The 18,209-nt window shown below is 33.7% G+C and overlaps 1 protein-coding gene across 1 annotated transcript in view; it reads right to left on the reverse strand.

Moving 5' to 3' along the window:
• The window catches only part of Awh (LIM/homeobox protein arrowhead), a 72,862-nt gene that overhangs the window by 3,447 nt on the left and 51,206 nt on the right, over positions 1-18,209 (reverse strand). Inside the window, exons 3-4 of the mRNA XM_089645841.1 lie at positions 3,234-3,451; positions 836-1,073 (exon numbers count right to left, since the gene is read on the reverse strand). Of these exons, the coding sequence (XP_089501967.1) occupies positions 836-1,073; positions 3,234-3,451 (456 nt within the window). The remainder of the gene's footprint in view (positions 1-835; positions 1,074-3,233; positions 3,452-18,209) is intronic.

The following is an 18,209-nucleotide window of genomic DNA, read 5'->3' on the forward strand; positions in this document are numbered from 1 at the left end:
CATTGAAATAACCAGACCCTGCGCAAAAAAAAATCGTCAAAGTAATTCAACGATTTACAGCGTAGTCTATTGTGGGACTAGTCTGCGCAGGATCGCAGACTAGTTAAAAAACCGAACCGCCTTCAAAACGGGTTGCGCAGCGATGCAAAAAAATGACTGAGATGGGTAAATTATAACACATTTGTATTTGTGTCTAAATAGTGTAACACAATATTCAGTTTTCGAAGCAAGGCCGAATTTTAGTTTAACCGATTTTTGGCGCCATTGTAAAAAGGACTAGTAATTCGTAAGGATATTTTACTATTAAAATTTTGATTTTAAAATGCGAATTGCCTGTATACTGTCAGATTCATTTGTTGAAAAATTACAGAAAAGGAGACGATCACAACCCCTCCGCGCTCCGCGCAACTAGGTATGTTCCTCTTTTCTTGGTGGGCTAGCCTATTGATTTGGATGTCTATGGCACCATGCTAATTGAGAATTGAAATCGTTTTAGATATAACAAAAACGAAATAAAAAAGGAGCTGCAACCAGCAAACTTACTTAACATAAAAAACATCATTTCTCCCAAATGACCGAAACGGTAATCAGTTAAAACAGAATACAATAAAATAATAAGATATGATTTTTTTTATTCCTCACTTTTCACACTTAACTTTTCCGCAGTGTTCTGTTTTTCCACGAAACCGCAAGAAACCACCGAAGATATTTATTTGCGATGCGACGGAAATCGAAACCCGCTTCTGTCCTTTGTCAATGGCGTCGTAATGGAGTTGACATTGAGTTCTGTAATTAAACATTAGATTTATAAATAGCCTTTATGAATCTTGTCTACTTACTCTTCGTCTTTCCAGTGTGCTGATGCTTCTTCTGCCTCGCCCTGGAGTTCTGGAACCAGACCTGCGTGACCCGCTTGCTGAGGCCCGTGACCTGCGCGATCCGCTCCAGGTCTTGCCCGTCAGGGTTGGAGTCCAGTTGGAAGTTGGCCTGCAGCACCTGGAGCTGCTCCTCCGTGAAGGTGGTGCGAACGCGCTTCGCCTTGCTCTTGTGGTAGCCCTCGCCCTCGCAGCCGTCTGGAGTGGGACACTTTGTCACATCAATCGATTGTTGCAGCGGGTTGTTTTAACACATTAGCACACAGCTTATACGATATTGGATCATTGTAAGAAATTGGATCATTTTCAGATGTTAGATAACTTTTAGATTTGGATTTTTCAGAAATTGGATCATTTTGAGATATTGGTTCATCTTTACATATTAGATTCCATAGGTTTTATATTGGGACCTATACTATATATAATGTATGTAACTATAATGAAAAAACTTTTCTCTTTTGTTAAATATTTTGTATTCGCAGATTATACGGCATTGGTAATATCACATAAAGATCTAAAAATTGCAATTAAACTCATGCAAATTGAGTTTAATCAACTTTGTAAATGGTCACATGATGCAGGACTATTAATAAATGCTAAAAAAATCAATCAATCACCTAATGCCAGATTTCAATTTAATCCTAATATTATTTCTCATAATTTTAATTGCATCCATAAAAATATCCCGACTAATTGTAAATGTGAAAGCTTAGAATTAGTTACGGAATATGTCTATCTTGGTGTTACAGTATATTGCTTTTTCGAATGGGACAAACATATTAAAAAACCCTGTAAAAGACTCAGATCAATTGCTGGCAGAATGTACACATAAATTTTTTTCCTATCAATTTAAACACTTAAAATAATTTATATGTCAATGGCAGAATCTATTATAAGATATGGATTAACCATATGGGGAAATACTACTATAACCAATCTAAAACAAGTCCAAGTTGTACAAAACGCAATTGTAAAATTACTAGTCGTCCCTAATATTTTTAAACAGAGACATAATACACCGTTGCTGTTTCAGAGTGCCAAAATTTTACCTGTTAAGGTTATTCTATGGCAAAAAATCATATTTCAGCATATATAGCAGCATAAAGAAAAATGAGAACATAAATACAATACTAGATTCACGCGCAATGACGGGTTAATAGTTCCGAAATTTAATAATAAATACGGACAGAGAACGTTTAAATACAACATACCGAAGATATTTAATTTATTACCTGACACTATAAAGCAACGTAAGTCTATGAATAAGGTTAAATATATGGTGAAAAATTAGCTATCGGGAAAAAATATTTACTTTAATATGTATGAAAAAATTTTGATTCTGTATATATAAGATGTAAATTATAACTTATAAAAATGTATATGTAACTAAACTTTAAGCACCTGTTGACAAGTCAATTTAATTGGCTTAGCAGGACTTGTTTTTTTATATGTATTAACTATTTATTAAAAAAAAAATTAAAAAAATATAACGTCGGGGTACCGAATCATTTGGCGAAATTAAGTTACTTGAGATATTGTATATTTTCAAGGATAACGTAATTTCAGAAAATTAATCACTTTTAGAAAAATTATCATTTTGTAATGTGTTGCTAATACCTACTTACATCATTTTACGCTGCAATTGGAAAGGTGCGATGTTATAAATGAACTCCATTAGATTATGCCTCTCGTGTTCTTCGTTTAAAATACATGATTTTAGTGACTTTGCCGATGGAAATAAAGTTACAGCAACGTAAAATCTTCTTTTTTATTCAAATGCTACCGCCTAGTTTGAGATGTGATCACGTTTTGATTTGTGATCATTTTACCTCTTTTTTTATATGCTAAATATATTTAATAGCTTCATTTCTACTGATCCAACATTCGAACCAGCACCTCACAATCCAAACGCAGATATTTCGCTAAACCGTGAATTTGTCATCAAAATATTAAGAGAGTTTAGCAGACTGATTTTAGACTTCCAATTACAAATGTTCAGCTGATCCAAATTTAAACAAATATGTACATACAAATCTATACATACGTAAGTAGATATGTATGTAATATATACGGTGTCAGAAAATTCATGGTACAAGCGGGAAACTGGTAAATTTACGGTAAACTGGTGATTTGTTTATTTGGATCACAGTGTATCTTTTCACTATACTTCAAACGAGTCGCGTTTTTCTTAATATTTCCAATTATTGTCGCGTTTTTAATTTCTCTTTGCAATGAAGGTTTACAAGTTTCCCGCTTGATCCACTAGTTTCTAAGAACTGCGTATTGGTTTTAATGTAAAAGTTAATTATTATTTTAATCTAAATAAAATATTTTATGTTATATGGTATGGGTGCTCACCATCGGAAGACACACTCCCCCCGTCCAGGGTCTCCAGGTAATGTGGCTTGCACAGCACGCGGTCGTCGTGCAGCGCGAACTGCTCCCCGGTGCTCAGCTGGCGGCCGCACGCCTCGCACGCGAAGCACGCCAAGTGGTAGACCTGCGCACGCGCCCGCCGCACCCAGTCCGAGCTGGAGATGCCCCTGCTGCACTTGGAGCACTTGGCGCCGAAACTTCTGGACGGAAGCGGGCATTAGTCTCGTAAATACCAACAAAACATTATTGATGAATTTTTACAATACTTCGCTATTTTTTTCGCTAGATTTTTTTATTATTACATTAGCAACTAAACACCATATACTTTAACACACAGTTGACACAGGAATAGGGATAATAATTTTTCATTGATGCTCGCGAGAACTAGACTCAGGACGTTGTGCATGCTTTATTTAGACGGAACCAATAATGTTACATTAATAGTTATTTCTTGTTATTAAGTTGAAACCAAGGGCGATTTATATTTTTAAGCGAATTTATCGCTCAGCCGAATTCGACAAGTAAATCAAAGTAGGGATATAAGATATTGCTAATTTATTTAAAAAAAATATTCATATTCCTGTTAAAAATGGGACTGCGGGTCTTTAACGAAAGAATTGACAGGTTTCCTAATAAACTATCAGTAAAAATGCGAATGTGTTTTGGCGATGTCGGAACATGATTCATCCAAATTCTAATATTTTCGCAAAAGATTCTTTAATAAATTAGCATTATCTTGTGTCAGTAAGATTTCTCGGTGTATATTCAGGACAAACGCAGGTGCATAAGCATGTGTTCCGATATATTATAATGTTATAAAATTTCAGTAGGAAAAGTCTTGCTATCCCGTTTTTAATAGACAAGCCCAAATGCTTAACTTATAAAGATACTACTTCAACGCATACATCATTTTTGTTAGTGAACATGTCATGGTCTGGAATAGTAAATTAATAATTTGTTGCAAAAAAGTCACTTACAGTGAAAGGAAACATTTCATGTATTACATAGCGCATTTATTTATCAACAAAAGCAAGGTCGCATTATACCTAATAACAATGTAAATAAAACAGAACATGGTGACAATATATAACTTGCCCTCAATACATAACCAATAGAAAATCACAACACATCTTAATATGAACGAAAGTAATAAAATTCCAGTAATCCAGAAGCTCACAATAATCTCGTCACAAGAACATTAAAGATCAAAGGGAATTCTCCGTGCCCTGATTATTGCCACTTTATAATTAAAACACTCCGAACATTGTAGTAATAACGTAGGTGGAAAGAACCTAGTAATTAATTCTACGTGCTATTGAACAAACATGTTTTGTGTAATGAAGTTCAGTAGGTTCCTGTTAGTTTAGGTAAACAAATCTCTCACTGGCATCAATGATGGTAACAACACGCCTTTTGGGGGCGTTGTGATTTGTAATTGAGTACGCAAAAAATATATATTATTGAAAGTTTTGATACAGCTTTGAAATATTTATACAAATTAAAATACATTGTAGTGCGTAGCAAAAAATCCCACAAAGGCAAAGCCTGTGCGGGGGCACTATAGTAGATTATAAAATTTATAGGGTTCGAAGTGCATTATGAGATAGTGAAGTATTGCAGCATAAAGCAGTAAAAACTATAGATGTATGTAGTTTTATATATTTATATCTCTTATATGATGAAGGGTCGAAGATTTTTATGATCTCACTGCCGTGCAGATGCCACCATGAGGTTTGTGAGGAATAGGCGTTCTGGATTGAGAATCCCGCTGTTATCACTTTCCACTCTGCGAGGGGAAGAATATCAATTTTACCTGTCTAAATATCTGCTTATAAGATTAATAAATTATGCTCTGAAATGGGATGGCGGAAAAGGTTGTCGAAATCTTGTAATTAACACAATGCATTACTCGAGTAACAAGAAGAGACACTCGACAACCGTTTACACTATTTTATATAGTCCTGTTTTCTCTTCTCTAAGGCTATCTTTTTCATACTTTAAGACGTCAGTCGCATGTTCATTACATATATTTAGTGCTAAACGAACTGACTGATTCATTGATGTAATTTAAACTCATAACTACAGACAATAAATACAGGCGTAACTATAGTAATATTGTCAGCAGATGGGAAACAGAAACTTGAGACGTTCTTCTATCTCTCAGTGTCCTGGTACTTGTAGTAAAGTCAGTCGATTTCTGAAAAAAGAAGTAGAAAAACTCCCGATAAGCGGGAGTCAGCAATGGCCAGATATCTGCAAACACGGCGCATCCGCCCGAACTAAATAATTAACATTCCTCCTGCTCTCCGTGTGTATAATGAATGAAACGGCACGGCTCGGACGCGCACTCAAATGCAACCTTCATGTTATATGCTAATGGCGGACCCTAATTAATCGATCAAGGCGGCGAGGCGTTTCAGTGGCACTTGTTTGTTTATAAGTATTACCACCCGACAGATCCGTTACTGCCTTTGAAGTCGGATAATAATAAATAAATGTCTGTCGCGACAGAGATTCAAAAACATGTTTCTCCTGTGTACACCAGTAAGTACTACGCTAGGATAGCGGAGATTTTATTGAAATGGTTAATGAAATAATACTAAACTCGAAAATGTTATCATATTTTGTAATTCAACCGACACATCGTCGCAAAAGTCACCTTTGGGAGTGGGCGGGAATGAAAATGTTTCGCTCTCTCTCACTCAGTTCCGTGACAACTCAAGACATTGGCAATTTAACACACGTTAGAAAATTGATATAATTCATTAAAAGTGTTGAAAACAAAACAAAAAACTGGCATTTAAACATAACCTAACGTAACCTACACTTTTCACGACTTTATTACAGTTTGTTGAACAGTCACTGTCATGAGTTGTCCGGTTATCCTTTCATTCGACCCTGACTATTGACCAGTGGCGGCTCGTGACTTTTGGGTTACTAGAGTGCTAATATTACAAAAAATGGCATTATTGATGTTGTTTTAGCTGAAAACGATTTTTTATTTTTTTTCGAAAAATTGATTTTTTGTATGAAGATTTTCAGGAATTCCGTGCGGCGCACGGCTATACTGAAATTTCCTGAAAATCTTCATACAAAAAATCGATTTTCGAAAAAAAATTAAAAATCGTTTTCAGCTATAACAACATCAGAAATGCCATTTTTTTTAAATATTAGCACTCTAGTACACCCAAAAGTCACGAGCCGCCACTGCTATTGACTACGTTCTACATACAAATTTTACCTCTTCAATTCAAATCAAATTTCTAACATATAACTCAAGTTATTCCTTTTCATATATCGGCATACTATTACACGCTGGTAATATAGTTATAATTCATGCCTGAATCTAAGGATGGAATGAACAAATTTGTAACACACTTTTTCCCTTTACCATACTAATAATACGTTGATGCCTTCAAAGATTTCTCAATTTCACCCAACTCAAAATTCGACTCGAAATCATCACCTTTACTTTACCAGGAAAAGACATCCACTTAAGTATACATACATATTTACTATTTAAACTCTTTACCTTTGCAACCAGAAAAAATATAAGGAATCTTGGTGTTTTCACTATCCTTCACTGTACCGCATACCTACAATCATTTTGCCATATAGCACAAGTAATATGTAGATAATCTGCGATGCATTTATTCTAATTTAAAATTGTGAAATACCTTGATGACCCATCATTTTAGAGAGGATTGGATTTCGTTGCCCAGGGGTTTCGATTCTCTAATCCAGACTGATCGCAATCGCCGTCGAAAGTACGTATATTAGTTGACACTCTTATTCTTGAGCCTCATCGAAGTTACATACTTACATACGCCAAACGTCGAAAGTCATTTCACTCGAACAACGAGTAGGTCGAACTACAATATAAACTAATATAAAGTCATTTCACTCGAACAACGAGTAGGTCGAACTACTCGTTGTTCGAGTGGAATGACTTCGTCGAGAATCGAGCCCCTGAACACCAAACCAGATCGAACGATTTATTTAGTATACCAAATTGTAAATCAAAATATGCGTAAAGTTTAATACGCAAAAAATAAAATATCTTACGAGATTTAGACATTTTCAACTTCACCTTAAAAACAATATAAAATTAAGCTGACTGAATTTATCGTACTATTTTGGTTCGAAAATTATACTCGATTTTAAATACATATCTTTGAATATTGGAGATAATACTAGCGATTTTTAAACGAAAATTTGAAACAGAAAGTCTCCTTTTTCAAATATGTAATTAGTATTTTTTTAATTTTAAAAAATTTTCCAATTTTATTTTTATCTTAAACACTTTGTGATCTATGTTTTTACTATTAGCATCGAAAATAAACTTGTTATTGATACCTAATCTATTGACTGCAATAAGGAAAAATTTGTTACAAGTGCACTGAGGCAAAATACACTAATTTAAAAAAAATACAAAAAGAATATTGAATGTTATTTATGTTTCAATATGGTTTATATAGTGGTTTTAATGGTAGAAGTAGTCGGCGGCGCTGGAGGAAAACGTAACGGAATATCTATTAATTAATTAATTTATTGGACAATTTATATAGCGCCGCTTTTGTGAGATATCACCTCAGGGTCGCTTTACAGTTGATGCAGGTATTACAAAAATATAAATATTACAAAAATAAATTGAATTTAAGTTAATTAAAATGAAGAACAGAAACAGGTGACACGAAGATTCTGCAGCAAGAATACTAGTTGGTGAAGAAACTGGACCAGCTGCTGCAGCGAGAGAGTCCACCGCGTCCACCAACAGTGTCAGCACGGGGTTCGTCATCCGTTCAGGTATGTGTCTGCTGTTAATAAAGCGCTGACACAATATCCTCACATAGATACCAGACCTTGGCAGCACCGCTGTGACGTTCGACGAAGATAGAAAAGGGAGATTATTCAGCAAGAATCCTAGGTGGTGAAGAAAGCACCAGAACGAGATAAACGAGATAAAGTCGATTTAATGTAGTTTTTAACGGTAACATTGTGGTATACAGTAGTAAATGGTGGAAGAAGTGGGAAACGCCCGAGAAAGACATTAGCAATAGCGAAGCATTGCGGTGTCCAATAGTTAATGATAAAACCATAATTTATCATATTACACACGTTCTTATTTTATTCTAGTAATAACCGACACCTGAGTAGTACGCCTTAGTGGGTTCCCGTTACGTACATTATTTGTTTTATGTTAAAGTAATGAGATTGTGGGAAAAAAGATATAAATATAATAGTTCTTATTATTTAAGTTCGGTCATTCTTTGAATTATCGTTGTGTGCCAGGGATAACAGCAATACCTTATTGTTATTTAAATCATCAACAAATAATATCTCAAATATTGATTTACATATTAATTAAATCGTTGTGATTTTAACGATCTGACGACAAGGCTCATGTCGGGGTGGTGGTATGTGGATGTGGTATTGCCGGCAAATGTATTAATAAGTATTGAAAAACGCTTGGAACGAATGCATGTCGGCCGCAAGCCATATTCAAATACTTAATTAGTTTTGGATGTCGATTGGATTTTATTTATAACGATACGGAGTCATTAAAATGTACGCCAACGAATAAATTACAATGTTAGATTAAGATGACAAATAAAGAATAACCCTTTTAATGGAGCACTTCATGATGAACTTTTTGTAGAACAGTTGGTTGTGCTGAATAAAAGGCTCAAACTAATTATATTTCAGTGTCCTGAACCTACAAAATTGAAGTGTCAAATACAGCAATTTTAATAATCAAAAATGACTTTACACAAACTGAAAAATAAACTCTATCCCATCCAACATATTTTTGAAAAATAAATTTTGTTTTTTATAGACATTTAAATATACTTAATAAATCTATAATATTTGCTTTCCAGCCGATTTTATTCATCTATTTAAACTAAAGAATTTAGTGCAGATATTTCCAACTAAATAACAATATTTTCTTGTGCGATCGATTGACACTAATTTATTCTGAATGAAGGAAATTTCGATCATTACAACCCTGTCGGTGGGCAAAATGAACCAATAAATAATCATACATTTTTAAGTGGCTTGTCCAATTTCCATGTGTGATACCTAAGCAAACCTCCCCTGTCTAAAAGAAAACTAATTTTACATCAACAACAAAATTGCGTGCAGTAATCAGAACTCTGTTTAACAAAATCTGTCAAATTCTTTGATAATCAATAAAATTCTACTCTGTAAAACTTTCTGACTTTTTCTGAAATTTATAAACAGTATAAAATAAAGACTATTTGTGCGTTTAGTTCTTTAACATCTTTATAGGATTTCACTATCATTTAAAAATTTCTTCCGAAAGGTTTATATTTATAATCCATGCATATTATATTTATAGAAAGTTTAGAAAAGTCAATGTTTGGCAATCGAGTCGTAAAAAAAATTCGGAAGCTTACATCGCTAAAGCTTTCTAAACCTTATGAGATTGTTTTTATTTAGTTATAATTGTGTGAATATAATGGAATTTTATATCTTAAAAAGGTTTACAGAAAATTCCGCCTAGGTATATGTCTATCTCCTAAAGTCCGCCTAGGTATATGTCTATCTCCAATGACATTCCCCAACAATGCCGGGTACACGTCAGCTAGTCTATGTATAAATGAAAATCGAATACAAACTAATATATTGTGTTTTATTTCACTAGCGCAGAATTCGTTGGCGCCGTTTAGCTGCGGTGCTTATTCCCTCGAGCTATCGTTATGTTTGATCTTTCTGTATCTCAGACAATTAATATTTTATTTACTACCTGAGATTGAATAATGTATAGAGGAAACATAAATGCTCCGATAAATTACCGGCTAACTAACACGTCATAACGAAGCACAGAGCGGATTTTAATAACCTAAATAATCACGCAAACTAATAATGGAATTCTTTAACCAAGCGCAGTTAGGCACATGTAACATGTATACCTATATATTATTATTTAATAATATTTACCAACACAATTATGAGCCCGTTTGCTTCCAGCAAAATTAATATTTCTTGGTGATGGTACGTTTTTCTACCTTTATCTAATTTAGATTTTTGTACCATTATGTTAGATAACATTACTCGTTTTTTTTATATTATGTTGTGTGAAAATAATCGTATCCTGCTTGTTTGTAATAAATTTTAAAGGTTATCTTTATAAGCTCATTTAATTTGTAGGTTTTCTCACCATAGAGAAAGGTACTCTACCCGAGTAAAAAACAAAATTTAATTAATAATTTATTTCAAGATTTCAAATGATGTTATCAATAAAAAATAGTTACGATTTGCAAGTGAGATTAAGATGCAATATAATATTTTTAAACTATTCAATATTCATTTTTGGAGAAATTTAATGAGTAAAACATCAATTTTTAATATTTAACTTGGGCTGTGCATTGATAAACAGCATATTCAAGAAATTAAAGATAAAATCACCTCCCTCATTAGCGTATTTAGCCGGTTATCATGTCTGTTAACAAATAAAATTTAAAAGGGTCTGTATTATAGCTTTGTACATTCACATTTAAACTACTTGATTGAAATCTAGAGAAACGCATATGAAACATATATAAATGAACTACAAGTAACAAAAAACAATGTCATCAAAAAGCTATTTCACTTCAAACCTAGAACATCCACAAAAAATTATACACGGAAACAAAACTGTTAACATTAAGAAAATTATATGAATACTATACATGTCTCCTTATATACAAAATAAATAATAAACTCATACATACAAATACAGAACTCATTAAAACGTCCCAAGTACACACACACTTTACACGGCAACACGATAACATACATTTAAATACCATACATACTCACTATGGCAAGCAATCCATTGGTTACGAGGGGGGCAACATATATAATTGCCTTGTAGACAAAATTAAAAATGAAAAAAGTATAAGTTCATTTAAAAAAAAAAAAATTGTTCACATTTATGCTCAATCAACAAAACACTGAAAGTGAATAATATTGTTCTGTAATGTATTAGTTATTTCTAGTTAAATAAGTGAAAATTTAATTTTCTTTAATCTAGAATAAAAACTTTTTAAAAAAGTGCGATCGCATCTTCTTCTATTTTTCTGTTTCAAATTTTCGTTTCAAACATACTATAATATACAAGTTTAACCAATTTTGAGTAACTTCGTTTTGAGTACGTACATCGTATGACTTATTCAATGGGTTAAATTTCATAATCTCATAACTAGCATTTTCACTTAGAACCTCGCAGAATGATTCGGTGTTGAAATTAAACGGGGTCTTAGTAAAATAAGACTAGAATATTGATATTCCGACGTGACATCCGGAAGTCCTTTTAACTTTGGACTTCTCAACCGCCCCCGATAAATAAAATTATAATATCTTGTGGATTTATCTGGAATCTTGCCATCACCCTGTTTGGGCATTGGGCGCACGTAGGGGAGGAAAATAAAAGGCATAATCCGAAAGGGAGAATCGGGAACAAGCGAGCGTGCGATTGCGCCAATTAGGTTATCCGGAGGTAGGTCCCGCCCGGCGGTCCTTCAGGGATGGCAATAGGATTAGAGCGGGGAAGCCGACTCGCCTGACTCGCCTGACTCGCCCGACTCGCTGACTCTCCCCCTGACTCGCTTGCTTACAGATACAGAATGTTACTTTGCCAGAGCCCCTTCCCTGCCGTACTTAAACCCAGTCGAAGTCTTCAAGTATACAGTTTCAGACAAACGGCTGAAGGGAACTCTGCCTTGATTGCTCACCCTTATTCTTGCAAATTAAGGGTAAGCCGCCTTTTTACATTGTGTTTGTGGTGTAATTTTTGACTAAGGATTCACTCAACTGTGAGGAATAAACCATTACGTGGTTATCGGCTTTCAAATAATTTACTTCAATCGATCAACATGTACATACATAAAAGGGAACTGGAAGAAAGAGTCTTCTTTCTTTCATCACCAATCATTATCTCGACTAACGAATGAAAAACACTTTCGAATTCGAATTTTTTTCATAAATCTTCCTGATGAATGTCTTTTGAAGAGACGAGAATGTTCTTTTTGCAAGTCTTCAAACTTGACAATTAACATCACAATAACATTAATGAGCTTTTGCGTTAGGTACTCTGGAAATGAACCCACAGCCAATTCATTTGCACAGACCACTAAGCAGGATGACGCATTCATGCTTGTTCCTTATGGTTCGCGTTATTGAATACTAGATACACCAAAACATAATAATTTACCACAAGAGTTTGGTTACTAACGACATCTATAGTAGATTCAAAATATACCATCTCACAAAAGCGGCGCTATACAAATTGTACAGTAAATTAATTAATTAATATAGTATGGTTTATTTTATTTCTAAACTAGCCTGGAAAATTCTACAAAATTTATCCCGTATCTGCCATGTTTTTGTTTATTCAAGATTCAGAGTAGAGAGATATTACATTGAAACTTAAATTGCCGTAATTACTGTACAAAATTAAGCATCAATAACGTAAATAAAACCGAACATTTACCGAGCTTTACTGACTAAGTACCAAACAACTACGATATCTCCCAATAAAATTAGAAACTTTTTTTAGAACTATTCAATTGGAGCAACTTTCAAACCATTATAAATAAAAAGTACCACTGGCACCGGTTAGGACATAATTATTTGAAATTCCAATCACTATTACAACAAATTATAAAACCAACCTTTCAAAACTATTTATCGACAAATTAAATAATGCCCGCTGACATAATATTTCCAAAAGATCATACTGCAGATAAAGTCATTGACTAAATCCATAATAATTATTGGCGGTGGTATATCAGGTTGATTCCATACAAGTACAAGCACAAGGGACGCAGCAGAGGGAGGTCTGGCGTCTGTACTGAATAGAAGCTGATTGAAGAGGGGAATCGTTGCCTGAGCCGAGATGAGAATGGCTACCCGAATTTAGTCACTGAATATGGCAACGTTATTAGTGACTTCACTGATTTGAGTTAAGGGAGACATTCCGATAACTTGTCATGTGGGTACAATTACCAATTTGTGTATGTACATAAACATACAACCTGTTATGGGTAGGCAAATTTGGAGATATGGCTGCCCCGCGTGGTGAATAATTGAAGTATTTTTCAGGGCATTGGTGGTGCGTATCAAACAATGTCATTCCGCAATCTGTATTCAGAGGCTATCCATTTAAAGGGTTTTATAAATCATGTATTTCGATCTGCCGTCAAGCTATTATCTGCCCACCTCGGATGGGAGATAATAGCGCTGGCACTTTATTTTCGTTCGCCCAGGAACGAAACAGGTGAACAACGGTGGAAGAAATTACTGTCGGTCGAATTTATTTAACAAACCTTTTATTTAATATCTAACCTGTATATAACATGTCTGTTATGTGCTGATAAAATTACGTATTGTTGAGTGGACAAAATACTATCCAGGTATTTAAATAAGTTACAGTGTTATTACTGTCAATTATGAAAAACAAAAACATGGTTCAAAATACATATGGCTAAAATCTTTAAAATTAGAAGAAAGTGGATAGTGAATTAAATTTCCTTTTGAAATTAGCTATCAAAAATAATAGCCGTCGAGGGACGCCTGGCAGATGTGAAACATCGAAATTTATTTTTATTGGAGGAAGTGAAAAAGAAAAAAAAGGTTTTATATTTTTTATAAAAAATCATTTCTTTTATTTTTATCAAAATATTCATAGTGAAATATATTATGAATTAAAAATCATCCTTCCATTGCTAATTTTAGTGAGAACAGGAGCAAATATACCGCACAGAGTTTTGGCGGCCGGGTGGAAAGAGCCGATGACAAGGCTGGCCGAATGTAGCGTTGTTCCGTGTAAGACGGTCGTTCCGTCTTGCCTCGCTTGCTACGCAAGAGAATTGATTTTACCCCCCTAGACGAGGAAAAACATTTCCCCCGTAAAAATTTAATTTAAACAAACTGTTGCTGATGTCAATATGGAATCACATATTTACCTCGTATTATTTTTGTTAAAAGTTATTTGCGGAATTATTTCAAAATAAGATACACCTACGATGAAAGGTTTAGAAACGATTTGATATAATTACAACAGTATCATCAGGCACGAAAGTAATAGCATCTTGGGATCAGAAACGTAAACTTTATTTAATTCTTTACCTTTATCGCGTTATGTGGAACTGGTAGAGCAGGGCCGCATCCCGATCACATAAATCAGCTTTGTCCCTCCACAGTACTCAAGGGTCAAACGGCTCTCATTAACATATCAAACACACCGCGGGTCTGGGAGAATCCTAATATATTAAGGAGTTACATATAAAAATAAAGAAAACAAACACTGCCCTTAGTGCCTCACTTTTAATGTCTTTTATTGAAAAATTATTTCGTGTTTAGGTGGTCCCATGAAAACCTCGTCGTTATGTCTAAGTTATTGTGATGTTATACAACATTTATAACGGTTTTGTTTTATAATTATGTTTATTTATAAGTGAGTGTTTGCCCCGCGGTGTCTACCGTCTGTGCTGGGGAATAGATTGTTGCAAGACTTACGCAAAGTAGGTTCCTAGTTCCTACGTAATCGGATTAGCTGATTTATATGTGTCTGCGCACCGGAGCAATATTTTAATATGTACAAACTTATCAAAATTGTGTATTACTATATCTCATATCAGGAGCGTCGCTACTGGATGTATTGTAATTACAGTGCAAATACGTCAATTTTTTTTAAAGTAGTTATCTTTTGACCGCCTGCAAAAAAAATTTTTCTAAATTTGATGCCACTTCAATAACTATAGAAAATTTTGTGGACTGAATACGAAAGTTATATGAATGGACTGAATAACTGGTCGTTACTGATTTAATTTAACGTATGCGTTCACCAAAATTACTCTTGTAAATTAGTTATTATTGAGAGATTTTTCCTCATTTATTGGGTAATACACATGTCTGAATGATTGTTAGACTCAAATGATTTTGTTTGTTTGTTTTCAAACTTTAATGACGTATTTAATTATATGAATGGCCTATATCTAGATCTTGGTGAACATTCCGATGTTCTTAAGAAACAATTTTATCCTAGTCGGCATGCTACGCACCAAATTTTTGCGGCTGTTTTTTTTCATTTCTTGGTTGTGGTGCCATATTTAAATGAGTTCCTCGATGAGTATTAGCTGTCTTCAATTGTTTCTTCACTATCGACCACAGATTTTTGTTAGGATTCATACAATTATTTTTTCACTATCGACCACAGATTCTCGATAGGGTTCAGTAAATTATTTTTTCACTATCGACCACAGATTTTCGATAGGATTCATTCAATTATTTCTTCACTATCGAACACAGATTTTCGATAGGATTCATTCAATTATTTCTTCGCTATCGACCACAGATTTTCGATAGGATTCATTCAATTATTTCTTCACTATCGACCACAGATTTTCGATAGGATTCATTCAATTATTTCTTCACTATCGACCACAGATTTTCGATAGGATTCATTCAATTATTTCTTCACTATCGACCACAGATTTTCGATAGGATTCATTCAATTATTTCTTCAATATCGATCACAGATTTTCGATAGGATTCATTCAATTATTTCTTCACTATCGACCACAGATTTTCGATAGGATTCATTCAATTATTTCTTCACTATCGACCACAGATTTTCGATAGGATTCATTCAATTATTTCTTCACTATCGACCACAGATTTTCGATAGGATTCATTCAATTATTTCTTCACTATCGACCACAGATTTTCGATAGGATTCATTCAATTATTTCTTCAATATCGATCACAGATTTTCGATAGGATTCATTCAATTATTTCTTCACTATCGACCACAGATTTTCGATAGGATTCATTCAATTATTTCTTCACTATCGACCACAGATTTTCGATAGGATTCATTCAATTATTTCTTCACTGTCGACCACAGATTTTCGACAGGATTCAAATTGAAGCTTCTTCCAGGCCATTGGAGCGTTGAAATTTGCATTTATTTAAGGTATTTGTCAAAAATTAAATAACTACAATAAACAGTTTTTTTGTAATCTAATGTATACCATAATGTTACTGTTAAAATACTACATTATATCGACTTTTTTTATTGTTGATGTATTATTTTACAATATTTCATATTTTAATTCAGTAATGTTGGCCTCACTGGGTTGTTTACCCGTGCTGAGGCCCCCATTTTATAATATAAGAATTTATACATTTAAAAAAAAGAAAAACAACATTAAAATAAAGATAAATTTAAACTAAAAATAAAGATTAAAAATTAAAATATAATTATCACACTAAAAGAAAAATATTAAAAGAGAATGTAAATCGGCATTTATAATGATTTATGTGTTTGTGCGTGTTGCGTGTTTTATTTTTTTTTTGTGTTGGGTGTATATGTTTTATTATTTTATGTCATAGAATTTTGGTAATATTGTATTTTTGTTCTTTAATCCATTTTTTTATTTTGTGTTTGAATTTATTTTTATTTTCCTCAGTTTTTGTTTCAAGTGGAAGACTGTTGAATGCTTTAATGGCGTGGTATTTATGGTGTCTTTGTCCAAAGGTAGTTTTTACCGTCGGAGTTTTTATGTTTTCTTTGTACGCTTGTCTGACCGGTATAATTTAATATAATCTTTAATACGACTCTTTACGTATTTCTTTCCGGTGTATAGATATTGCGTTAAGTATTCCTCTGGTGTCCCCGACTTCTGCTACCATTCAAACCACTCACTAAACACTCATGGCAATAATAAGAATAAAAAATTTATAAATTTTCAGCGATATCGGTCGACTAATTTTCGAGTTTTGTGAGCACAAACTTACGCAGGCTGATATTTTATCGATTGAAATTACATTTATATTCTGTCAAAATTACATTTAGGTTATATAATAAAATTATTACATTTATTACAATTGCAAAGAAACATTTTTAACAATAACGGTGAAATTAGATTTTTATTTTATTTTTATTCGGTACATTATTTTTTACATTTCAAAGTTTTCCAGTAATGTTATATAGATATACACGGTGTCCGGAAACTCGTAGTACAAGCGGGAAACTGGAGAATCTACACCACATGGGGAACCCAAAAAAACATAAAGTTTTTTGATTTGAGCATTTTCAAAAAAAAAAAAAAACCAAAAAAATATATTTTTCGGCTATTTTAGGGTTAAAGTTTTTTCTGGTGTTTAGGGTTGAATAACAGATGTTTTAACCCTGCAGAGCAGAAACATTTTATGATTACACCGGGTTAAATGAAGGGTGATTTCAAAATAATGCTTCAAATCCGAGTTTCTTCATTTGTTTTACTTTCAAATAGTTTTAATTAGTTGGGTACTTTGATCTTCAGTAATAATTTATAAGAATTTGATTAAAAAAAAAAAAAAAAATCAACTTCAAACTCGATTTACTCGATAACGAAAGCTCAAATAAAAAAAATATACTACAAAATCGACTCCAAATGTGATGTAGATTCACCAGTTTCCCGCTTGTACTACGAGTTTCCGGACACCCTGTATAGCAGACGTGGCCTTTTACGCAACAAATTTGGCGAATTCAAGGAAGTTAGTTTTGTGTAACCGATAGTTTTGTTTCAACGCGTCGGGTTCCCACACAGCTCTCCCTTGTTGAACCCTCTGCTAGCTAACTCTTCCACGATTGAGTCATCAACACTGAATAGGTGATACTGAATTATTATTCTATGATAAGAAACACATTCCATTGTTTTTGTAACTATATAAACCAGAGGTTCCCAAAGTGTTCTATATGGACCCCTCGGTGTCGATATCGGCTTGCTGAGGGTCCGTGTCAGCGAGAAAAAAATTTGGGGGTCCAAGAGATTCAAATGGGGGTACGTACGAGCGGAACTTTATTTAAATCAAGTCATCAACATTCAGCAGTTCCGTAAATGACACAATACATCTAACACAAAAAACACAGTTTACGTAATACTAATAATAGACTAACAAATTTCT

The sequence above is a fragment of the Hesperophylax consimilis genome, chromosome 23, assembly GCF_061612785.1.
Source record: "Hesperophylax consimilis isolate HC1 chromosome 23, BYU_Hcon_1.0, whole genome shotgun sequence".
Classification (NCBI taxonomy): Eukaryota; Metazoa; Arthropoda; class Insecta; order Trichoptera; family Limnephilidae; genus Hesperophylax; species Hesperophylax consimilis.